Source organism: Rhinolophus sinicus, linkage group LG01, assembly GCF_036562045.2.
Source record: "Rhinolophus sinicus isolate RSC01 linkage group LG01, ASM3656204v1, whole genome shotgun sequence".
NCBI classification, from domain to species: Eukaryota; Metazoa; Chordata; class Mammalia; order Chiroptera; family Rhinolophidae; genus Rhinolophus; species Rhinolophus sinicus.
The window spans coordinates 12,914,429-12,941,068 of record NC_133751.1 but is presented as its reverse complement, the minus strand read 5'-3'; the positions used below and the strand labels follow the sequence as shown (position 1 = coordinate 12,941,068).

The window sequence follows — 26,640 nt, the reverse complement described above, 5'->3', positions numbered from 1 at the left end:
GCATATTTTCAGTGTTTGTAGAATAGCCCATTCCATGAGTATATAGTCATTTATTTAATAATTCCTGAATTCTTGAATAATACTGAATATTTAAGCTGCTTCTAACTTTTGCTAGTATAAGTAGTTATCTTAGTTCTTATAGTTTCCTCTGAATTTTACATTGTATTCTTAGAGTAGATGTTCAGCTATAATTTAAGGTATTGATATTTTTTAAGGTAATTGGTACAAATTAGTCAAATTCCATTCCAGGAAGGTTGGGGCACATTATCTTCTACAACCATGAAAAAATAGTGCCTACTCATTTTATGCTAACATAAATTTATGCTGGCATTAAATATAAATTTAAAAGCATTTCAAATTCATACTTTAAAGCTAGTTTAAAGGAATTTGAAACTGCTGAGAGATAATTGAATATTTGAATTAAATTATAGCAAACTTTATAAATGAAATTATGTTAATATTTATGATAATGTCATTCTCCAAATAAAAGTAGAAAAGCCATATGGTTTAGTCAAAATCATCTAACTTAATTTAGAGAGAAAAAAAATAAATAAAATTTTGAGAGTCATATTCCAAATATCTATGGGACAGCAAGTGTTGAGTTATTCACAAGGACAATTTTCTGATCTTTGGCACTGACTTGCCACATGAGATATGAAGACATATACTTTTCTGCATTAAGTACTGTAAGTGTAATTGCCATTGTCCCAAGAAGCTCATTTTCTGGATGTGTTTTTGTTGTTAGCAAGTTAAAATGAGAGCATAAGCATATATGAACTGTTGTTTTGTCTAACATGGGCCATGGATTGAGATTGTTCCTAATATTTAGCTCTGGGATGCTAATATTACTTGACAAAAAATCAATCCTTTTGAATTCTCTTTGCCAGCAAATTACTAGTTTTAAGAAGCTTTGGGGTGTTTAATTTACAAGTACTGGCAGGTACTTCAGATCACAAAAAAGCTTTCAATTTTATGTGGATTGAAGTATAATTGTTAAATGTGGTTGGCTTTCTGAGGTATTTACTCAACAATGCTTTTTTGTATTGGGGGAGGGTGTGAGGGAGAGAGAGACAGAGAGAGAAATAGAGAGAAACAGAGAAAGGGAGTTAGAGATCTAGCCCATAGAGATAATTTATGTGAACATGCCTTGTAAACTTTAAAGTGCTGTATAAAGTTTTATACAGAGGGTGCCAAAAAAAAAGTATACACATTTTAAGACAGGAAAAAACTGTATTAAAATTGTAACACTCAATATATATCGATAACAAAAGATGAATGCAAGTCATGTCATGTGTATATATTGTTTTGGCACCCCCGGTGTTTGTTCATAGGCAACTCTGACCTATATAGTATCTATAACTCCATCCACTTTTAGAAGAAAATATTCTTGTTACTAAGATCGTGTCATAGGTAGAAAACAAATCATTATACTATTTACTTTTCATCTGTGCTCCCAGGAAAACAAGTTTCAACATTTCTTTTGTAAAGAACACAGAGAATCTTACAGAAAAGTGTATTAGGTGAACGTATCCTATGATCCTAACTGGGTTAATTCTATGTGGAAACAACCAGTATTTACGGTAGTTACTGGTTGTAACTAAACCAGCATAAACGTGGTGTTCATTGTCTTCTGTTTATTTGGGTGTTTCTGTTGGGCAAAGTGTTCTTCTAAGAGTGAAAGAGCCCCGCCTGTTCTGGGGGTGAGGTGCAGCGTTTGTTTTCATACAAACGTCTGTATGAAGGGAGTCTCAACTCCCTTATTCATAGACAACTCTGAGGCCAAGCTTCAAGTCGTCACATGTTACCACGCTTCACAGCGTCCTCTTGGAAGTGTCTGGAGGATGCTAAACTGGCCCCAAAATTCACATGACGCTTTCCATGAGACAAACCTTGCAGTCTACATATAATTAGATGACTTTTTTAAGATGTTTTCTGTTCAGAAGCAAAAGAGAGTCACGTGATCAAGTGTAGAGCTTATTCTCACTAGTTGAATCTTCTTTTTAAATTTTAATTATTATTATTTTTTACAATGGATATCTTTTCCACACTTGAAGCATGCAGAGAGCACAATGAACTCCTTTAACCCCAAGTATCCTGCTTTATTTATTTTGTTTGTTTTTTATTGTATGATTCCATTTATGTTCTTTTTTCTTTTTATTGCGGTTTCATTGGCCTATAACATTATATCAGTTTCAGGTATACAACATAATGATTCAAAATTTGCCATCTTCATAATTTTATGATCCAATGCAAAAGGGGTTAAAAAAATTGAGAAGATGCCAGGTAAACCCACTGGCTCATAACCTGTTAAAATTCAGGATATGAGTTATATGTGCTGTGGGCATTTCCACATGTGCGGTGGATGTGACCTTCCACAAAGTTTTATTTGACTGCACTGCACAATTTCATGGTGGTGTCTCGGCCTCGGGAAGGAAAAAACAGATCAAGCTTGACGTTTTCCATTCACAGCTGAACCAGTTAATCATAGAGAGGAGGGCACTGAAGGGGAAACTAATCAGAAAGACCCACAAAACAGAGCTGGGCAACATCCACCAGAACAGTTCAGATCGCACTGGGCGATGACATCGAGGACTGAGCGAGAGTACCTGCAACCCATTTGCACAAAGATGTCCACTTTAGAAAAGGGCAGGTCACCAAAAGGAGGTGACATGTGTAGAGCAGACATGTCACCCAAAGAAGCTTTTAAACGTGTGAAAATACTTACCTCTCCGTGAGGCTTCAAAACTGTCAAAAAGGTTAATTCTCTGGATGTCATAGGTTAATGTGGTGTTAGGCATCAGAGTTCGATTTCTGTTAATGCTGGTGACTGCGAACTTGAATGCTAATTCTTCAACATTAACCGGTTCATTTTCCACAGTTTCAAAAATCCCTCCTGCAGAAGCAAAAGACACACATGAGAAGCATTAGTCACATTAGTCACACATTTTATCTTTTTACGAAGAATAAAATATAAATGATTCAAACAAAAGGCCCAAAACAATAAATGTCGGCATGGGCAGAACAAATCCCAAACCCTGTGTTAAAAGTGAAGTTTATCAGCATGTATGACATGTAGAGAAGCAGTTCTAATTTCATACGTATGCTCCTAATTTCAAACCCAATGTTGGAAAGTATAATCCCTCCTAGATGGCAAATGTCTTCCAAATATTTAGTACCATGGAAAGTATAACTGCTAATAAGGTGGGGGAGTGATTTCCTACAGTTTGGACACAAATCACGCTGTGGTTGACCTAAACATAATCTGAACTGTATCCTGGTACAACCATCTTTCCTGCAAACTAAACTCTTTCTATTCAGAAGCAGACATTCTAGACTCTAGAGGCATCATGCAGAGAGTTGGGATCCAAATAAGATACACATTTATAGAGTTTTCAGAATGAAAATATCTTTTCTTGGTCGCTCAGAATTCTGGGATCAAATTCTAATACTTTCCAAAGTTCATGGACCGATTTAAAGAACTGTCTTTTTTTGTTTCTTTGTTTTTGTTGATGTTGTTGGTGGTGATGGTTTTTGTTTTGAAAAACTGTTTGGCCCTGCTCAGAAGCAAACCTGCCTCCTATCTCTGGAGAAATATGTTCCTCCACTGTCCAAAAACACACTCACTAAACTTCTGATATCTTAGACGTGTGGATCTCATCAAAAGCAAAATACAAAATGCCAGTGCTTAACGCCTCATCAGAGAATTCAGCTCTGAACTCGACACAATGAGGATGATAGAGGCAATTGATATATATTAGCTGCACATTCTTAATGTTTTTAAGAGCTGTCCTGGGATTTTCAATAGATACAGGGCATATATTAGAGGCTTTTAACTGGCCTCCATTTCACTTACTCCTTGATGGCCTCATATTCCCACTTTCCTTTGGAAAAACATGAATTGGTGCCCATGGCATCATTGTAATGAGCAGATAGCTACTGATATACTCTCACCATTGACTGATGCCTTACCAAGGTTAGTTGTACCAAACTTATCTTGGCTGGATTGATTTGCCTGTGCTTTAAGTTTTCTCTCCATTTTATATATATCTCCACAACTGAAAATCAAAATAAACATCTATAGACACAAGTATGATTTAGGTATATAATTTCTTAGAAAGAGAACTCCAATTGGCAGAGTCTAGTTCAAAGAAATTCTGTTGATCCTACTTTAAAAGAATAGTAAACAAATGCATATTTATAAATTTTAAGTTAAAATTATTTTATTATTATTAGTTTTTACAATGTCCTGCTCAACTGACATTCTCTATTAAATAACCAATTATAGTTGTCAGGTTGGGGAAACTAAGGAGGTTTGTATTGAACTACTTTGGCTCCTTTTGCAAGTATCTCTGGCTTTCATACTGAAGACAGATGTTCATATGGAGATCGTTTCATGTTCTCTGAGAAACTAAAGTTGAACACTATATGACCATGGTTAAGCTTTATCTATGGATTCATATTGGACATTGATTGTGAAATGAACATTAGGAAGATTTTTGCTCTTAAGTGACTTTGTCTTTTCCTTTGTCACACAATGGTAAGCAGGTCCTTGGAGGGTCTTCCGTTTCTCTCAGAATTCTTAGTGGTTGCTCAACAGAGAGGTGGTAAGCTCATATCACAGACACTTAGTCCCCAGAAGAAGGTGGAGGTATGGTGGGTTTACTGCTACAATCAAGGTAACTCACAATTGGAATATCCCAGACTTAGAATCAGAACCTGGTATTCGGGCTTCCACAGTAATTATCTGCAATTACTTGTTTATTTCTCTCCCGAGCAGGTGGTGAGAACTCTCATGAAGAGAGTCTGTTCTTATTCAGAATCACCATTCTTATGGAGACCAAAGTATCTTAAGACCTTCAGCCTGAATTGTTTAGGAAAACAGTCAATTATTGGCTGAGATGTGAGCACCATTAAACTGTATGAGGCATGCTAGTAGGAGGGAGCAAACACCTGAATAGAAGTCAGAGGTTCTGAATTCTGGACCTTGGTCTGCCTACTTCCTCTTTGAGAAGGATTTTTAAGGACCAATAAGAAAGTTACTATGAAATAGCTCTTTGGAGTACTATTCTGCCATCAGACAAGATGAAATAGTGCCATTTGTGACAACATGGATGGATCTTGAAATTATTAGGATAAGCAAAATAAGTCAGACAGAAAGTCAATAACCATATGATTTCACTGATATGTGAGATATAAAACTGAAAGCAACAAAGGAACAAGACAAACAAATAAAGAAACAAAAACTCATAAACACAGACAATAGTTTAGTGGTTACTGGAGAGTAAGGGGGGAGGGGTAGTAGATGAGGGTAAATGGGATCAAATAAATGGTGATGGCAGGAGAAGTGATCTATTACGGAATTGTACACCTGAAACCTATGTAACTTTGCTAACCATTGTCACCTCAGTAAATTAAGAAGAAGAAGAAGAAGAAGAAGAAGAAGAAGAAGAAGAAGAAGAAGAAGAAGAAGAAGAAGAAGAAGAAGAAGAAGGAGAAGAAATATCTCTTTTACTGTCAATATTTCGTTAAGCCTTGTAACATTTCAGGTAGGAGATAGTATTCTGTTTTTATGAATGCAAAAAATGAGCAGAGAAATCATACATTTTGCCCAGCTTATTCAAAATTACAAAACCTTGGCTGGTAACTCATGTGTTTGATTCTAGTGTGTGTGTGTGTGTGTGTGTGTGTGTGTGTGTGTGTACCGAGGTGCCAAAAAAACATATAAACATGACTTGTATTCATCTTTTGTTATTGGTATATTTTGAGTATTACAATTTTAATACAGTTCTTTCCTTTCTTAAAATGCGTATACATTTTTTGGCGATAGATGATAGATAGATAGATAGATAGATAGATAGATAGATAGATAGATAGATAGATAGATCTATCTATCTACCTACCTATATAGCTACCTACCTACCTACTACCTATGTGACTTCAAATTATTTCTGATATCCTTCTCTTCTAAATGTGGGCTAATATGGTTGCCTTGCTTACCTTGGAGGAGTTCTCTGTAAAAAATGGTGTGATGCAGTGAAAGTGCCCTGGAAACTCAATCATAATAAATTATTATCACACATAGATAATGAGGATAAAAAGAAGAAATAGCACTTGTAGAACTGCCTGCTTATGTCAGTATTATTCCTTTGATATATAGTTGTCTTTTACATAAAGCAGAATGTACCTGAGTTTAAGAGAATTTTAAGTGTTTTTATTATGTGTTTAGGTGGTGCGTAGGTGAACTCTTTTTTTATTTGGGGGACAATTTTCTTTCATTCCTTCACCAAGCAGGCATTATAAATGATGTCATTAGCTCAATACCCCACCACACTGTCCTTTTTTTTCCTTAGAGAAGGCTGCTGATAATACCAAAATCTGCAGTGGAGTGAGTTATGGAGAGGGGTGAGGAAGCACCAGAAAAGTGAAGTCTGTTAGAAACAAGGGAAAGTTATTAATAGGAGTACAGCTCACACACCAGTCCTTATAGACTGGGTATGTGTGATACTGTGATTTATAACAAGAATATAGATGTTTACAAGAGCTCTTTGACCCCATTTCTGAAAAAGAGCTCTTAAAACCCTTGGAATTTCCTAAGTGATAACATCAATAAATGTGTATTTTGTTATGTTAATGAGGTGACTTTCTGAAACCACCTATGGAGGGTGGGGGCTGGAAAACCAAACTTGATTAGAGTGTTAGAATTTTTATTCTCCTACCCCTTTGCCCTCTAGTGAGGGGAAGGGAGAGAGGCTGGAGGTTGAGTCAATAACCCATGGCCAATGATTTAATCAATCATGGCTCCATAAAAACCTGAAAGGATGGGGTTCTGAGAACTTTCAGGCTGGTGAATATATCCTTGTACTTGGGGGATGATGAACTGCAATTCTAGGGAAACAGAAGCCTCTGCACTCGGGACCCTCCCAGACCTCTCCTTATATATCTCTTCCTCTGGCTGTCCATCTATATACCTTTAATCATATCCTTTAGTAAACTAGTAAATGTAAGTGAGTGTTTCCCTGAGTTCTCTGAGCCACTCAAGCAAATAATCAAATGCAAGGGGTGAGGAGGTAATGGGAACCTCCAATTTATATTCAAGTCATACAGAATTATGGGTAACCTGGGGACCTACTCCTTGTGTCTGATATCTAAAGTTGGGGGCAGTCTTATGAGACTGACCCCTTAACCTGTGGGATCTGACACCATCTCAAAGTAGGTAGTATCAGAATTAAGTTGAATTGTAGGACACCCAGGTGGTGCCATGGAGAAATGCTTGGTGTGGAAAACCTCCACACATTTGGTGACCAGAAGTGTTGTGAGTGTGATGGTAGTGTGAGAGTAAAGGAGAAACACAGGGGCACTGGTTTTTCCAGCTCACCCTGGTTTCTGTATGAAGAATGGACTGAAGGGAGGGAGTGTCACAAATGAAAATAGAGATCTGCTACAGAAACCTTTGCAATAACAGGCTGTTATGATAAGAGGCTACTGAGATAATCCAGGTAAGAAAGGATGGTGGCATGGTGCAGATTAGTGACGTTAGGGTATGGCCAAAAGTGATTCAATTCTAGATAAAAATTGAAGGTAGGTACTGCTGAACTAACCAAAAGTGGGAAGAGAGTATCAAGGATGATGTCAAGTTTTGGGCCTGAAATTGCCAAGATGAAGAAAAGTGCAGGTGTTTGATTTGGAGCGTCACTCATTTCATGGTGCCTATGACAAATCCTAGTGGAGACATGAACTAGGAAGTTAGACAGGAAGTGATCTGGATTTCATGGGAGAGGTCTGGCTTGGAGATGAAATTTGGAAGTCATCACCATAAGGTGGTGTTTAAAGCCATAAGACTAGTTAACACCATCCAGGAGCAAGTGTAGACAGACAGAGGCAGAGACGGGAGTCACAAACCAAGGGATGACAAGAGCTGGCAGAAGCTGGAGGAAGCAAGGAATTGAATCTCCTCTAGAGCTTTTGGAGGAAGCAGAACCTTGCTGACACCTTGATTTCGCCAACTTCTGGCCTCCAGAAAGGTGAGAGAACAAATTTTCCTTGCTTTAAGCCACCCAGTATGTCGTAATTCATTATAGCAGCCGTAGGAAACTAATACAGTATCCTAATCATCTTAAGAAAGTTTCAATAGTAGTAGCTTTTAATTACTCTGTTTTTTCCTCTTTGTAAAATGTAACTTTATTCAGTACTTCAGATAACTACCTCTGGTTCTCTAATTTGATTTTGTAAATAAAGCACGCAGCTCTACCGCACAATGCACTCAGTTTCTTGGTTTAGTACACTTTCCTATATTATTTTGAATGTGACAGGGCCAAGATATTATTGCACACATTCAAATAAACCTTGCTTATTCTCTTCACTAGCTGTTGTGTGCCCATCATGGCAAATTGTGAGATCACCCAAGAAGGGAGAGTAAAACTATTAGCTGTCAATCAAGAAATGGAAAGCTTCAGTAGTGTTGAGTCCTGTTTTGCATTTTTGTGGGATACTAACTATTCCAGAAGCTATCAACAGAAAACAAGACGGCAATTTGATCAATTCCTTTGCTAATAGTTGCTCCTTAAATATACAATAGTATATTGTCTCTCTTTCTTACCGCAACCATAATTCTAGTTTATTACATCATTACTATATACTACTATAGACCTATATTTACTACACCTTTAATTTCAAGGCTACCAATTTAACTTCTAAGATTCCCATAGTTAAATACGCTCCTCCCCACTCAGCTTACCTCTTTGTGTTTTACTAACACCATCTTGGTAAAGATTTCATGCTGTATGAATTTGGATGGGAAGCAGGGATTCCTTGATGACATAATGGGGCATCAAAAGACAGTGTTACCTGGATTTTGACTTTTCAAGAAGTCCTGGATAAGGACAGAACTGTGGGTAAGGAAGAAGACAGAATCAATGGTCTGGCTGTTGCTCAAACTTTCTACGAGTGTCCTCATATCCTGGTGTCCTTTGAGGAGGAAGAGTGGGATTTGATGTTACTCCTGAGAAAATAACCACTCTCTCCTTGACGTCTTAAAGAGAGCTGCACAAATTGAGCAGGAAGGGTCTTGGAGGAGGAAGAAAAAATATCTATGGAGTAAGGGATTCCTGATGTGCCTCAGAGGGTAGCAGTTATGGGAAAGGCCAAATAAGGGAAAAGTTATGGTTTATAGGCCGTTTAGCAGATGCTGCCAATAATTTTTTTAAAAATAAATTTGAATTGCACATTAAAAATGAAAAAAAAGTATCCAAAGCCAAAGGTATTCTTGTCCCAGTGATATTCAATATTCAATTCATCCAACATTATTGGCCATCTGTTATTGTCTAGAGCTAGGCGGCCAGCGGTGGAGTTACAAAGATGAAAACCAGTTGACTTTTGCCCACAGCAGAGCTTCAATTCTATTGGGACAGGTTGAACTACGGGTGAGAGACGACGGAAAAGGAAAACATGTACGGCAGTCAATTAGTTACTCCATCAACAAAACAAGAAGGACACTGTCTGTCTCTCCAATGTGGAGTCTTTCCTGATTCTTCCAGCCAGAGGTGAACTCTCCTTGTCTTTTGATAATGAAACCTAGCTCATAGCTTCCGAGTTAGTTTTGTTGTAAACTCTTAAGCTGGGAAGCTAACCTTTCCTGAAAGGGAGGGACAGTGTTTAGCCCTCTCCCTCCCTCTCCCTCTCCTCTCTCTCTCTCTCTCTCTCTCTCTCTCTCCCTCTCCCTCTCCCTCTCCCTCTCCCTCTCCCTCTCAACATGGTGCCTGATAATGTAGTATGTTCTCCCAGGTCAAAGAGGCTTCTGAGAGAGGTGTGAAAGAAGGAGGGTGGTTGTTGAGGTATAAGAGTAGAGTGAGACTGCCCAGCTTTCCCGTTACTGCCTTTATAGCAATGATTGTTTGCTCTGTCCCCACCATTATGGCCCATTGTCCCCAACACTTAGAAAAGCTCTGATCCTCTCTAAATGCTCACTTCTCATCAGACTGCTGGCACCTTCACAACATGGAGAAATGGCTCATCGCCTAGTCAACTGCAGATTTCAGGCGAGACCCAGGAATGTTGCCAAAGGATTCACGCCAAACTTTTATTCTTATGAAAATCTGTGATCGCTCTACTATCTCTTGAGATCAGTTACAGTTTTAGCTTTTAACATCTCATTTAAATGACACATATTCATACTACAGGGCTCAAATCCCATGTATTTCCTTACTAATTAAGTGAATGGAATATGTCAAGTTCATAGCCTGCATGCAGTCCAGGGAAGTTGTGTCACGCATTTCACCACAACTTTCTCGTTTTCTTCCCTTTTATTTTTGCTGCTTCTTGAAATGTCTTCTTGCTGAGAAGGAGATATTGCTGTTAAAGATGAGAACTGTCGTCTAACACCAGAACACATGGAAGCTTATAACTCCAACAGAGCAGTATTTACCAATGTGTGTGCATGGAAGTCGCCCAGGAGATGCCCCACGCAAAGGGAGTTCAGTGGTCAAATACAGAGGGTGCCAAAGAAATGTATACACATTTTAAGAAAGGAAAAAACTGTATTAAAATTGTAATACTCAATAGATACCGATAACAAAAGATGAATACAAGTCATGTGTATACATTTTTGGGGCACCCCCGGTATGTTTGGGAAGCATTGCTTAGTATCATCCCTTTTGAGAACTTCACATGCACAATAACACATACAAGTCTCTCATAAGTCCTACAGTAAAAAAGCAATTTGCCTCTGTTTAATCCAGCGTTTCTCAATTCATTTCATCAAGACAGTTTTCCTTGTAACTGGGGCATGCAGTGGCATTGTTATCCTGAGAAACACCTTTTGAAAAATTTGATCCAGTGAACTGCTTCCTTTGGGACCGACTAAAATAATTTAGTCTTAAATATTGGTTTTGTGCTCATTTCAATGAAATGTTAGATATTAGGTTCTTGATCAGAAGTATAAACCCTCTAATGATGACGTTTTTGAAAAATTAATATTAGATTTATACCATCAATTTTCACCTCCTTTTTTTATTTGCAAAAAATAACCGAAATATGAAGATGGTCTGTATTTCTATGAAAAGGCTTATCTTTAATCAATCATCTCAAAGATACGTTGTGGGAAGGGTACAAGTCCTTGATATTGAATGTAAATATTTAAAAATGCAAAATACTTTGCTACACTTTCTTCTTATTTTTCTTTATTATTTTTCATTAGTTTTTTTAACACCTCTACATCTTTATTTGAAAATTTAAAAACACATTTAATAAATTTTTCATTTATTGATTTAAAAATTGTGCAAAATGGTATACAAGGCAAGTGTTTAGGAATATCTAAAAAGGTTACATTGTCTCAGATTTAAACACTCAACTACTACAACCCTCTTCCTTTAAAAAGTCTCAAATTGAAATTCTGTGTTTCTTATTGTTCAAGTATCCCAGAGTCCAAAAGGTATTTCAGTGGGGTTCACAGTCACAGTCTAAGATACAACACTATAATATGAACAGAGTTCGCATTGACGTGAATGATAAAGTCTATGGAATTTATTTCTCAGAGAAAATGTGTTTTGTAAAGCATTTAGGTCCCAGATGAAAAGAGATAAACTTGACTAATACAAGTATCTAAGAAAGCTACAAGTTGATTAAAAAAAAAAGCAGTTAACTGTCATGTCACAGAAGCTTCTGCATTCAGAATGCCTCTGATGGGAACTTTTGGGAACATACACTACTTATTCTAAAAGGACTAAAATCTGGAAATTCTCTTTGCTGCTCATTTACATATATTTTAAGATATATTGCACTCTGAACGCTCACAAGGGATGCAACAGTCTGGTATGTGTATAAACATTCTAAATAATTAAAACAACAACAACAACAAAACAGACTCATATAAATTGGGTAAAATTTGAAAGAAAGGGAAAAACAACAAAATACAAGCTCACCACTGTGAAACAATTATTAACATTTTGGTGAATTTTCTTCCATTCTCTCCTATCCATATCTGAACTTTCTTTGAAATAATGAAGATGACCCATCCTATTTCTCCTGCCATTTTTACATAGCACTGTTTCGTAATCATGTCCTCTCCTCCCCAAAGTAGCCCTGCTTTATAATAGTTGTCTAATATTTCATTGTTTGGATATATCACGGTTTAATTAACCTCACTTTTTTGGTAAGTTGTTGCTAATTCTTCAGTTATAAATCCTATAATGATTGACATTTAGTGCTTTCATGATTTTGCCTTGAAAAATGCCTTGAAATGTAGTTATTAGTTCATAAGTTTAAGCTTTTGTGATACGCAAAAGAACCATGCAGAAATGAAGGCTGACCATTTTGAACTTGTATCCACTGTGTAGAAATGCCCAATTGAATTCCAACCTTGCTGAGAATCTGTAATGTTTTTAAATTAGTTTCTGACAGACAGAATTTATTATTGCTCTAATTTGCATCCCTTTGAATATGGATGAGTTTAATTTTTAATACTTATTTACTACCTATTTGTATGTCTGAAATTTAAATTACTTGTTCCTTTACCTTTTTATATCTTGAGATAGGATTGTTTTCGTTATTGATGTAAATTACCCTTGAGGAAAAGTTACATGGGTCACTTCCTGGACAGAGACTTGTGTCACTTCCTGGACAGAGACTCAACTGCCAGAGACAGAATCTCTAGAATTCTCTTTTGTTCCCTTTGTCCTGGTGACTGGGATAATACAGGTGACAGTTGTTCCATCATCCTGGGATCCAGAGGGATGGCACATGGAGAACAAAACAAGCTCACTATGACCATGTCAGCAAGGAAGTATCTTTGATTATTTAAAGCCTCTATTTTGGGGAGCAGTCATTTGTTAGGTAACTGAGTCTAGCCTTGTGAGAGGGTTGGGATATTTATGATTAAAAATTTCTCTTCTGTCCACCAAATTGATAAATGTTCACACACATAATTACAGTACAAATTGGGATTATGGAAGAAGAACTGACTCTGGGTGGTGAACACACAGTGTGCTATATAGATGATGTATTACAGAATTGTACACTTGACGCCTATGTAACTTTACTAACCATTATCACCCGAATAAATTTTAATAATAAAAAAAAGAAAAGTGAAAAAAGAATATTTGTTTTATAATTTAGTTATTTAATGCATTTGAAGTTTATCCTGGTGTATGGTATTAGGAAGAAAGCTAATATAATTATGTAAGGTACATATAAATATGTATATATAATTGCCTACTGAGGTGTTATACCACTTTGTCATGTATTGAATCATTATATAATTTAAGTTCTTGACTATTCTGTTGTGTTGACCTTTCTGCTTATACATATGCTAGCATTGTATTATGTTAATATTAGTTTCAACAGATGATCTTTCCTCCAGAATTGCTCTTTATATTTTCATAAAAATTTTTGCCTATTCATTCATTGGAATTCTTTTGAGAATATCAGTAAATGTATAAATTATGTTTTTGGAAATATTTAAAAAAATCTGTCCTCCTATGTAAGAACATGAGCATTTATATCAAGATATATATATTTATTAGTTTTATTTCATAGTTTTCAAATAAATCACACATGAATATCTTTTTCTAGATATTTTAGGGTATTTTTGACAGTTGAGTTTGATCTTTTATAATATTTTTTTCTTATTATTGATTTTATTTTATTTCCCTAATTTATTGAGGAATAATTGACAAATATGTCTATTTAATATTTCTTTGTGTATATGTATCTCCATCTAATTGCCTTCTTGCACTATTATTAAATACTTTAATTTTTCACTTTATTATGTTGAGTTTTCTCATAATGCAATCATCTCCAAACATCCATCATTTCTGTTTTGTTTATTGCATTGACTGTACTTGAATTGAATGCTTAAGCTCTTGTATAATTATGTCAGTGTTCTTTTGAGCTCAAAAGTTCTTAAAATATGAGGTTGAAGATCAAGTACATTAATATTCATGTTTTTTTTGGTCTGGCAAAAACTTGATAAATATCTAGTGTAATGAAGCAATAACTCCTCCCCTCAGGACAAATGCTAAAGAATCAGTTTGTTTACCTTTTTTGAGAGATTAAAAAATGGCATCAGTGAGACTGTGGATCTCCCCTTACGTCTAAACTGTACTTTCTGTCATTTTAGCTGTTAAAAAGTATATAAATGTATCTACACCTTTTTTTTATTTTTTGAAGCATTTGGGTTTACATATTTACTTCTCCATGTAGCTTTGAATGTATTTCACACATTTTAACATGTGTTTTTGCATTTTTATTATTTTATAGATATTTTACAAATACATACGTTATTTCCTCATGGACTCCAAAGTTGTCATAGTTATTTTTAAATTTCAAAGTTTGAAGTTTCTTTAAACATTTCTTTTTCCTAATTTAAAGGAAAACAGCTCCAGTACAATATTGAAAATTTGGACTATGTGGAAAACGGAGAAAAAAATAACACTTTAAAATTCTACCACTCAGAGAGTTAATAATATCAAGATTTATGTTTATTTTCTTTCAATATTTTTGTTTGCAATATATAGATCTATACTAGAATCATATTGCATATAAAATGTAATTTTGTGCTTTTTTTTCTTAATGGCACTTTCTATGTTAATTAGTATTCACTAAAATATAATTTTAGTGATGTATACTATTCCGTCTCAAACAATGAGTTTGCTTAGATAATTCTATTGTTAGACAAATCTTTGTTTCCAATTCTTTGCTATCAAAAACAATGTTTCAGTAAATATATCCTTGAGAAAAAAATTAATATTTGCCCATTACTCTGTTTTCCCAACTCTTTTACATAGAATTCAGGGTTTAATAATATGTTCATTTTTAAAGATCTTGATGAATATTATCTAATCATCCTCAAGAAAGAGTACATCCGTTTACATGCCTACCATGAGTATATGAAAGTCCACATTTCTTTGAACTACTAGGCACCGTAAATAAAAAGAAATCCACTTTCTAGGCACAAACTTTGCAATTGATAGTTATTTAAATTCACATTTTGTTGACTATTAATGAAGCTGACCATTTTCCCACAGTGTCCTGTTGTGTTTCATTGTATTTGTTCTTTTGGCCATTCTAAAGTTCTGTCCTTGCCCATTTTGAATGGGGTATCCATCTATCTCTTAGGCATTTATGCCTTAAAGAAAGAAATTATCTTCCCATAATCATTTCAAATACTTTTTCTAGTTTACTATGCCTTTTAATTTTAACTTTTTTCTGATTATGAAAGTTTTATATTTTTTATGTGATTCAATTCTATCTTTTTATAGTGAAAATATTTACTCTTCTTTTTGGAAACTTCTTCCCACTCATACTTCTGTACCATCTTTGTGATGAGGCAGGCGTGGTCGGTCGTATTAGGCTATAGTGACAGCTAAGTGTTTTCACATATGCCAATGTCCCTCTTGCTGAACTTTTGTACCAGGACCAAGAGAAAGTGAGTTCATCTTTCTGCAGGTACTCAAGCTATAAGATTGAAAGCTCAGCAGCTGTTGCCACACTGCCTTTCACCGTATTGATTAGAAAAATGGAAGGGGCCATGGGCAGTGATGAAATGAAGGAGGTGTAGAGAGGAGAGCAGAGATAAGAAGTCTTAATGCTTCTAGTTATTTCTGGGGTCCAGACACATTCTTGCCCTTGCGTCTCAATTTACATATAATAAATTCCTCTTTTCAGCTTAAACTATTTTCATACGGGTTTTGTTAGATGCAACCAGAGTTTTAACTGCTATTTTATATAATGATGTTTATTTCATTTCTGTAACACTTAGAAAATTCTCTTCATTGTAAGATCAGGGAAATGCTGCCTAGTATTTTTTCTGTTGATTTTTAAATATTTAGTGCTTTAATAGATTTGAAAATTTATTTTGTGTATGCTGTGAGGTGACCATCTTTAAAATATATATATATATATATATATATATATATATATATATATATATATATATATCCAACCATAAGTATATTAATAAATGTGCTATGTACTAAAATCAGTTCTAAATGTTGTGAAATTTTAGACAAATTAATAGTAAGTCCTTATTAGAGGTTAGGATATGCTTCCTAAACTTTTGAGTTTGGTTATGAGGGATGTGTGGAATTTTGAGATGTACAAAAACAGAGGGAATATATTAGAGGCAGAACGTTAGAAAAGACATTGAAGTTTGGAAAATATTGGGCAATTTGAAACAGATGTTCCTGGAAATAAGTGAAACCTTTCTCCTGCCTTTTTATTTCCTCCAGCTGTCCAGAGTTTAGCTGTGGCACCTGTTAATCTGTATTGCATCAATTTATTTATATTAGTCACCCTTTCTGAGCTATTAGCTTAAACTGCCTTATTTGTGTTACAGTCTCAACCACTGTACAGTGCATTACACAGAAGAGATGGTCAATGAATGTTTGTGAAGCGGATGAATAAATGAATGTGACTTTTAACTGGTAAGAGAGGCAATGGGGAGATAACCCAGAGATTTGCCTGGAATATTAACATGGTCTAACCTGTGTTTTAAGCAGGTTGTTTTACAGTTTATAGCACATATTATAATGTGTATTATATATAAATTATATGTAAATAAATATATTTCCACTATGTATATTTAGAGTATCTAACTTTGTGCTCCATTATTTTTTGTGGTTGTTTTCAGACAAGTGAGGTACAATTTGCTTTTTACACCTTTCTGTGGTTGTCTTTAATATTTCAAAGGCCCATCTCTTATCATAAGTTCAAAGTATTAGCTAAGAATCGTTACTCTTAGCTAATTTCTTATTATTAAATGCTGAAATTAAGCAACTGTACTTTGGGTGAATCATTAAAACAGTAAATTAATCAGGAAGAATAATAAGAAAAGAACATCAGTGTGCATTTGCAACATGTGGGGCATTTCTGGTTCGCAACGAGGGTCACCAGCCGTCCTAGTTTGCTTGGGTAGCAGAACTTGCAGTGCTGAAACCAGGACATTAGGTCACCCTATAATCTAACCCATATGAATATCTTTGACATTATTGAGAGTAGGTGAAAGTCCATGGGCAGGACTGTGCCGTGTTAACCTGTGCCATGTGAAGGCATTCTCATGCATTTTATTCTTCCTAAGGTGGAAATTGGAGAGCACCTCAGGCAATGGAATTGCAAGGGCTTGGGGAAAGGACTAAAAAAACTCAGATGTAAAAGTTACCTCTAGCTGTAAATGCTTTTCATAGCTTCGATTCTAATTTCCACAGTAATTCTTTATAAATAAATGTCTCTGTCTCCCATTTTTTAAACTTATCAGATGGGGCTGATAACACAAAGTAATGACAGCCAGAATCATGATAATGCTGAATGCTTGAAAGCATCCTGTAAGCATTGTTCCAGTTTTCTCCCAATGCCTAATCTTCTCTGAGGATGGAATTTAGTTAGTTTATTATTTTCATTAGAATTCAGAGACCAACTTATCATCTAACAGGGGACAGTGAATGGTAATTTGCTATTGGATGAATTCTTAACTGTTCTGGAGATTTGAAGATCACTAACCACCTTATCTCTCATAAATGTTCTGTAGAGTTGGATAGAGTCCCTTGGCATTGCCACGTAACTCAGTAGAGTTCAAGAACGTGTGCCCAGGGAGAGGTACTGGTTCATACTGAGAACCATAATTTGAGCTAAAATTGCACTCAGTTTCATAGCACAGAAGAATTCGCTAGTGACTGCTGATGGGAGGTGTCTGAGGAGCCAGCAGTGACCTCAGATGGCTAGCATAATCAACTGAGAGAAGTCAGCTTGAGGGAAAAAGGGACCACACCATTCTAAATGCGCTAGGGTGAGGAGAAGGGATCGTAAGACTCAGGAGATAGAATTGGGACTAGGGCGAGGCCATTGAAGCATTTGCCTAAGACCAACAATTTAAAGAGGCACCAAAAAAAAATCAGTAATCAAGATAAATAATATTTTAATTCAATATTTTTAAAATCTAAAATTAATGCAAAAAAATTCTATGATAAACAAAATATTTAAATTATGGGTAAAGTCAGGATCCTGAACTAGCGTGACTGAGCTTACTTGCCTCCTAATTCTGACCCTACCAAGGTGTATACTGAGGAAGTTCTCGGCCACAGTTACATCATAGAGTAAATAGCTTTCTCACCAATGTGTTGATGGTTGTAGATGCAACCATCCAGAGTGTAGTGTGTCTAATTCAGTGGTGAAATAATAAAGTTAACACCAATGCTTCTCCTTTCTACTTAAGGAGTAACTTAGGCACTGAAAAAAGATGTTTAATATAAGCTGAGGACTCTCCAAGTGTTAAGCACTATGCCATGCATTTTATTATCTTATTACTTATAATCCCTCTGGTAATTACCTTATGAAATTGATGCTATCACCCCTCTTTTCTAGAAGAGCAAACTGAGGCTTATAGATATTAAGCAGCTTTCCCATGGTCACGTAGCTGGTAAATATTAGAGTTTGCATTGGAATTGAACCAGTATGGTTATGAAACCCTTTCTTTAATTTATTACTCATCTGCTAAACCCCCAAAAGCACAGAATTAAGTGGAGTAACTAAAAGTCTACAAGTGAGAGTCCATGTGTATCTAAAACATGAGTACCCGAATAAGAAAAGTAACAGACAAACATCATTTCCTAGGAAATGCATTCTTAGAATTTATTGAAAGGCAAGAACCGAAATTGCTGTTAGTGTCGTTGTTAAGAAAGTGATAGCAAGAGGCAGGATTGTTAATAAAGTGATGGGAAGAGACAGGATAACTCAGGATCTCAGATTTATCTCCAGATTTCTGACTCCACAGTGACTCAAAGGGGTGTCACAGACCTTGTATCTTGCAAAAAATTTACTTAAATGATATCTCTATTATGCATAAGAGAGAGCTTTGAAAGTGGCAGGTGTCAGTAGCATTTGACAATGTCAAAGCATGATCATGTGTTGATTACTGACTACCAAGGCCTGAAGTAGGTGAGTTATTAGTCTGAGAATAACTAATATAGTCCATGTGCATGATCAAAAAATGCCTCTTCCTAGGCAGTCTCGTGCTCTGAGGCTCTAGTAATGACTGTCTCAGCTCTTGTCACAATGACACCCTTTAAATTTCTGCAAGGAGAAGTTGGGAAAAAAAAATTGTAAAGCCTGTTTCTAACAGGTGTTAGGTGATATCTCGTTGTAGTTAGAATGGTTATTATCAAAAGACAGCAAACTACATGTGTTAAGAAGATGTGGGAAAAGGGAACTCACATTCACTGTTGGTGGGGATGTAAAATGATGCAGTTACTATGGAAAACAATATGGAGGTTACTGAAAGCAGTTAACATAGGACTACCTTATGACCCAGCAATTCCACTTCTGGGTATTTATCCCAAGAAAACTAAAGCATTAATTCAAAGAGATATATGCACCCCTGTGTTCATTTCAACATTATTTATAATAGCCAAGATATGGAAGCAACCTAACTTTTCCATGGATAGATGAATAGATAACAATTGTCACCCCAATAAACTTTAATTAAAAAAGATGTGCTTTATATATATAATGAAATATTACTTCACCATAAAAAACAATGAAATCTTGCCTTGTGTGACAACATGGATGGACATAGAGAGTGAACTAAGTCAGACACAGAATGACAAGTACCATATGATTTCACTTACATTTGGAATCTAAAAAAACAAAAGAAATGAACAATCAAAACAGAAACGGACTCATAGATACAGGAAACAAACTGGTCGTTACCAAAGGGGGAGGGGTTAGAAGGTGGGTTCAATAGGTGAATGAAATTAAGGGGCACAAACTTCCAGTTATAAAATAAATGTCATGGACGTGTAATGTACAGTTATAAGTAATATAGCTAATAATATTGTAATAACTTTGTATGGTGACAGATGGTAACTAGCCTTATCATGAGGAACATTTCAAAATATATGTAGATATTGAGTCTCTATGATGTATACCTAAAACTAATAGATATTGTATGTTAATCACACATCAATAACCAATCAATCAAATGAACAAATAATGAGAGAACTTTCTAATATGATAGAAATATTTGATATCTTGCAGTAGATAGAAGAGTATACAGAATTTTGAAAATTCATAAAAATAAACCCTTCAGATCCATGTTCTAAAAATTAAAAGAGTCAATTGACAAGGCAAAATCCTGAAACTTCTGGGATTTTCCATCAGTAAAGTCACAGTTTTGAGCCTAACAGAGCAGAGTTTATACCTTCATATTCATCAGGTTTTACATTTCTTTGTCAGAGTAGTTTTTGTAAAATCAGGATTGTCTTCTTTCAGAAGAACTTAAAATAGACAGGTTTCAAATATTCAACTAAGTCTCAAAGAAGATAAAAACATGATTCACAGAAACCTTTTTTTTTTCCTCCAGCCGGTATGCTCTTCATTCCCTGTCAGAAATCTTTGCTTTAAAAACTCTGCAGCATGTCCATATCCTCTGACAATAGCTACAGTAAAATATAAAAATCCCATTATGCTTATTAAACGGGGAGATTCACTGTTTCCCAAGGGGATCCGTTTGAACTAAGAGAGATATTTCCCTAAGGAGCAATTGGCATCATTCAGATTTCGACTTCTAAGCAATTTGTCCCTCTCTCCTTTTTTAAAGAAAAAAATATTATTTATTTTTATTTGCTTCCATGCTATGTTAGGTGATAGCCAATTTCAGAAATACTGGTTCAAAGCTACTTATATTAAGAAGTCATCTCTGAATTTTCTTCTCTTCCATTAAAAAAACATATTTTTAAGTAGGAAAGAAATCTGAGCTGCTTAAGACTTCATTAAAATCTGGACACTCTGATTTCTAATTAGATTTCTTCTGATCATGTTCCTACATTTTAAGAGAAGTAGAAAGGAAAATTATTTATCCAGATGATAAATAGAACCCCTACTACGGCCTCTCTATCCCCAAGCTCCATCAATAACAGTTATCATTATTAAATGCAAGTATGGTTTGTGTGTTTTGAAACAGTGTGTACATATTTCTCAGATGATTATTTGACTTTATTGTTTTACTTCTTGTATAAAATATAGCTTCTTTAACTTTCTGCCATTGAGAGTCAATGGACATATTTCCTATTTACCGACTAGTGTCAGTTATGGCATATCAGCCTGTCTCTGATGCAGAAAAATCCTTCTATCCTTAGTGCCTGTGCTGTTTGCATGGTTTAGGGGTACAGTTCCTTCCCTCAGGCATTGAATTTGGCTTGCTCATTTGAAATTGATAGAGCAACTGGGGACATGTAAGCAGCAATGGCGAATGGAGCTCATCCCTCTAGAATAGGCTGAAACTCCCAAGGAGCTTCTGGAGCAGCTGGTGGGCTCATGGAGCTTCAGGGATGCCTCTGAAGGATGAGAATTTAGTGCCCACCAGAAAGATGGATTTCTAGACACTTGCCCTATGTACTCCCCCTGCTGGAACACTCTTACTTCGCTCAGGGGCATCTCCAGGAGAGATTATTGCCCCCTAAATTAAACACAAGCCTCCCAGAACCATTATTAGAATTCATATCTCAAGGATATTACAAGGACATCAACTATTGAATTGTAATCAAGATTCTATGACTAAAAAAGTCTAGAAATACATTCAATGAAATACTAATAGCAGTTAATTTTAGGAAATTGGATTATAGAGGATTTTTAATGTATTCCTTATATCTATTTTAATTTTAAATTTTTTCAAGTAACACCAATTACTTGGTAATAAAATATTTTAAAATATTTACTTGCTAAAATGCATAATTTGGATATTTTCCACTTTAAATGAAAAAATAAATTCTATTCATTCAACTAATTTGAAAATGCTAAGGTATTCTTCAACAAATACATTGAATCTTAGCTAATGGAATTTTATCCTCATTATAGAGGTGTCTAATATAGAATCTTAGCCATTACATTTACTACAAGTATTTACTTTTTAAGAAAAAAATTATCATTTAATTTTTCATTGTGTTTTTCAGATTTGGTGGTAAGCTATTGGCCTTCATTTTCCTAATGAGTAGTTTTAAAATATTGTTTCTCAAATTTCTGAGATGATAAAAATCATAGGGCATAGGGAAAGAGAAGCTTATTAAAACACAAAACCAGGGAAACAAATTTCCAGAATCTCCATGTGAGCAACACAGAAGTTTGCTATTTGTTTTAATAACCTCCCCAGTTGATTCTTATCCCAGAAATTGGGAAACGCTATTTTAGAATGCAAGTTTTCTAATGCTATATAATTCTATAAGCATATTCACAATTAATGCATATGGAACAATTGACCAGTCTTTACAAATATTTCTGGTGATGGATAGTGGATGATTACACTCTGATAGTTTTACCCTGTTCTTTTTTCTAACTATAATATTGTTTTTACTCTGTTTATACTTTCTAAAGCTTATTCAAACCACTCTAAGCAGGGAACCTGCCCTTTCTTTCTTAGCATTAGCCTCGTAGTTTTATTGGTATATAAATCCAAGTACATGTTAGAATAACAGTTTGAGTCACGGGTTTTATCCTTCACTTTCCACACATGAATCAACATAATGAATAAGAATAACTGCTGAGAAATATTATGCCTTATTGGTTTGAAGTTCTGTGTCCTCTTTTAGGAATGTACATAAGTAATTTTCAGGAGATTCATTTGGGCTCTCTATATGTACAGCAGAAGATAGCTTTAATATGAATTATAACCTCAACCACCAAATCGATGCTGACGGCCAAGCAATTAATCAGATCATTCCTCTAGCATAAAATCTGTCAAAATGGTTGTTTCAATGTCCAAAATTTTGCAACTGGTTCCTTTTTATGATGTGTAAAACTATAATGCAATAATTCCCTGTGAAAAAAAGCTACATGTGGAAAATTATAATGCAATAATTCCCAGAGGAAAAAAGTCTACATTGCTGGTACTTCCTGTGTTGTAGGAGAGGTAGGTCAGATGTCTGAGATTTGAGTCGTGCTGGGTAATTATCAATCTGGCAGGATCCATTTCTTCATCCACTGAGGGCTGCTTGTATATCTGGAACTCCTCATTCTAGGCTTTAGTGAATTCTAAAGCACCTAATGAAAAGAGACTGCAACGCCCCTATTTACAGTTTTGTGGATATGTTAAATTATGCAAGAACTGGGAGTCTTTTAGAAGGCTGGGATGTTTTTATGATGCCATTGACTTCTTTGTAAAGAATACATTACCTTATTTTAGGAGGCTACATTTTCCTAATGATTTAAAAATACTTAGCTTACATTGATGAAATAAATACTTTCCCAGTGGTGTGGAACAATTTGATAGAAGACCATATGGCCTCTAATTCCTATGCATAGGGCTTGAATTAAGGGGTAACAGGGGCCCTATAGTAAGTGTTTCTTCTCACGTTCTTGCTTTGTGGGAGCACATATGTCTTTTTATTTCTTTTTTCTCAATTGGATTTTCTTCATTTTTTTATTGAAGGTCATTGAAAGTGGAGACTTGGCATTTAGTATTTCATTTTCATACTGTTACATGATTCTTTATTGAAATCAATGCAATTCCTTACAAAGCTACTGAAAGCTTCATCGCTTTGTCTCCTATAGTAAAACTCTACTATCACATAGGAGCTTTAAAATTATTAATTTCACTTTATCCAAGAGTATCCTCAGTCAACACCCCAGCTGGAAAAACAAAAAAGAAAGTGTTTTCATGGAATGATCAACTGCAGGAGATTGCAAATAAGGTGACTATCTCCAATAGCCTTTCAATAAGAAGTAAGAAACCAAAAGCATAGTAAATATAAATCCTTTGAAAAATGGCCCTGGCACATGCTAACAGAACATTTCTAATATGTAAACACTGGGGAGTAAGCAACAACATATCCATACTGTTTTCCCAAGTCAACGGAAGAAGATGAGTGACTTACTGTCTTCTGTGTTTTCAAACTTTCAGGTGTCTTCCTTGGCCAAAAAAAAAAAAGTGAAATCACCAGGGTGATTTTTCTCTTTGATGGTTTTGTAGCTTGCTGAGGCAAAAAACATATGAGTTCCTTAAATACGAAGGGATTGATAAATCTACAAGTTCTGCTGGAGCACAGTGTGAGGCAAGCAGCTGAGGTTTGAAATCCCACCGTCCTCCCCACAATGGCTTATAACAGAAAAACAGAGAGACTGCACACCACCAGGTGTAGCGTAATGTGGTACTATTAGAGCCCTGGTTTCATTGTCAGAAACTTCATTTGAATGTCCATAAAACCATCCCGATACAAAGAATGAACTGTAATAGCTTATAATTATGATAGTGCATAAAGTATGCCTCACAACCCATTACAAAGCCATAATTTTAGCATAAAAACCATAAACTAAGAGAACAAAATTTGAGAACTTCAGAATAAAATTACAGCTTTTGTAACAGCCCAATAGAGCATATCTTTTTGTCTCCACAATAGGCGATTGTCTCGTCTGTCTCCCACATGCAAAACAAGGGTGGATTTCTGATTTTTTAGATTTCATACTATAGCACTTTCCCTAAGGTGTCTTAGAACTGGTGTATTAATGCATTTCCAAAAGAGAATTTAATGCCCATTAGAAGGAGATCTGTTTTGGGGTGGAAGGACGGTTATTATTTACTCATGTCAAAATGAGGAAATTAAGGGGAAAGGCTTTTTGGCTTTCGTGAGGAAGCCTATTTTGATGATCAGACAAAGCAGTTAGGACTGAATGGGATGTATCAGTCTTTATGTGAACAGAGGAAAGTGAACATTTAAGAATTGCATTTTTATGAAGATAATCATAGTCTCAATGCCAGAAATTTAACTCCTTGTCAGCTTTCTTGATCCATTTTTAGAGTTTCTTTAAAGCATCATGTTTTTTTCTCATACAGATGATATGTAATTTATCTGACATTAACAAGCCAAAGTACTCTTTAGACTTAATCATATATGTTACATACACACATACATATCTTCTGAAATGGAAAGTCAAGATATCTATGCTTCAAAATGCACTTTTAAAATACGGCATTCATTATTATTATTGGTGAAATAATATTGTAATAAGCAATAAAATTGAAATCCCCTAATAGCCCATCGCCAAGGGACAACCTAGCGTAATATTTTGGAGTATTTCTTTTGGATATATATTTTCAAAACATTATTAAATTCCATATATAATTTTATATAATTATTTTTGAAGAGACATCACATTGTGATCATTTTCATACCATTGTGTAAAAAAACCTTATTATATCAATTTATTATAGTTTATTTAATCCTTCTTATGGACAAATATCTAGGTTGTTTACAGTTTTCTGATATTATTTCTATGTGTGTATGTATTACCTGAATCTGTCTACTTCTGTAACTATTGTTTTTGGATTAATTTTTAGAAGTGGAACAAAAGATAAGAACATATTTTTAGGTCTTTATAGTATAATTTGCTAAATTAAAATGACAATTTTGGAGGTTATCAGTTATCACACTGGTTTTTTTGAAAATGATGTTTAGTCATAGGGAAGATTAGAATCTTCTACAATTATAAAACACACTATAATGGTGCTGCATGTTGGCAATGGCTTTCGAATCCTCTCTCCTCGGTGCCGTCTGGAGTAGAAATTACTATGGCTGCTCTAGTGCTTTCAGACCCAACACCTGTGATGGGTTATTTGGCCAGTATCTGAGGAGAGAACCAGGCCACCTGGTGTGGGAGCATAGAGATCATACTGTGCAGAGAGATAAGCTTGTAAGCGAGAGCAGGTGAATGTTAAGAGAATTCCCACCTGATAGTTCCTATTTTCTCTTTGAAATTTGGGATTAGGCCTTTCCTTAAGGAAACGTGAAGGGGTCGGGGAAAAGCAGGAGGTTTGAAGTGCAAACGTAAAAGAGTAGAGGATAGGACAGAGAACCTATCAGTGACCCACCCTGCCAAGCAGCATTGAGGTCTCACCCAAAGGTCAAAGCCATTCTATTGTAATAGTACCCACACAGGCATATGTTCTCCTTGGTGATTGGCCACTCAGGAATATAGGATAGATTCAATAATGCAGGTTTGGGAAACTGCAGGACATATGTGATAGAGGTCAAGATTAGCAAGTTTTAGTGAACTGGGGAGCAGAAATTTGACATGAAGGAGGATGGGGCCTAGGTTGAATAAGGAAGACAGTAAGATTATAATGGACTGTTAGCTTGGAGATGAGAAAAGGGCCAAGGGATGCGGATGACTGGACAAGATTCATGAACAAGTGCTGTGCGAGTGAGAAAATGAGAGCTAGCCTTGTCAGTCATGTTTCAATGCTGCGAGTTATTACAGCAGAGTGACAATGAAGAGGTGTATCAGAACAGCTCATAAGTGAAGAATGCAATGGGTCATTTGGATTGTTCAGTCCTTCAGTCAACAAATAATTATTGAACATTCACCATGTGTCAGGCACTGTTCTAGATCCTGGGTAACAAAACAGTCTGTTAGCTTCATGGAGCTAATATTCTGGGGGAATAGGGGAGATAAACAATAAACAAAATAAATGCATAAAATACCCATCTGATGTAAAATATCTCAGGTGGTGTTATGGAAGCAGGAGAGGAGAATAGAAAGCATTGAGATAGGAGGTGGTTTACAATTTTAAGTAGCATGGACCAGGAAGACGTATAGGGAAATGTAATTAGAATAATGCAAAAGAAGAGACAATGCCAAAGAGCAGAATCCAATTTATAAGTGGGTTGA

General features: G+C 35.4%; 1 protein-coding gene across 10 annotated transcripts in view; it reads right to left on the bottom strand.

The window, feature by feature from the left end:
• GRIK1 (glutamate ionotropic receptor kainate type subunit 1) overlaps positions 1 to 26,640 on the bottom strand; it is a 358,341-nt gene that overhangs the window by 141,102 nt on the left and 190,599 nt on the right. For all 10 annotated transcript variants that reach the window (XR_012494071.1, XM_074326222.1, XM_019729910.2 and 7 more), the window contains exon 2: positions 2,726 to 2,893. Coding sequence is in view for 9 of the 10 variants with exons in the window: in XM_074326222.1 (XP_074182323.1) it covers positions 2,726 to 2,893 (168 nt within the window). In the remaining variant the exon portion in view is untranslated. The remainder of the gene's footprint in view (positions 1 to 2,725; positions 2,894 to 26,640) is intronic.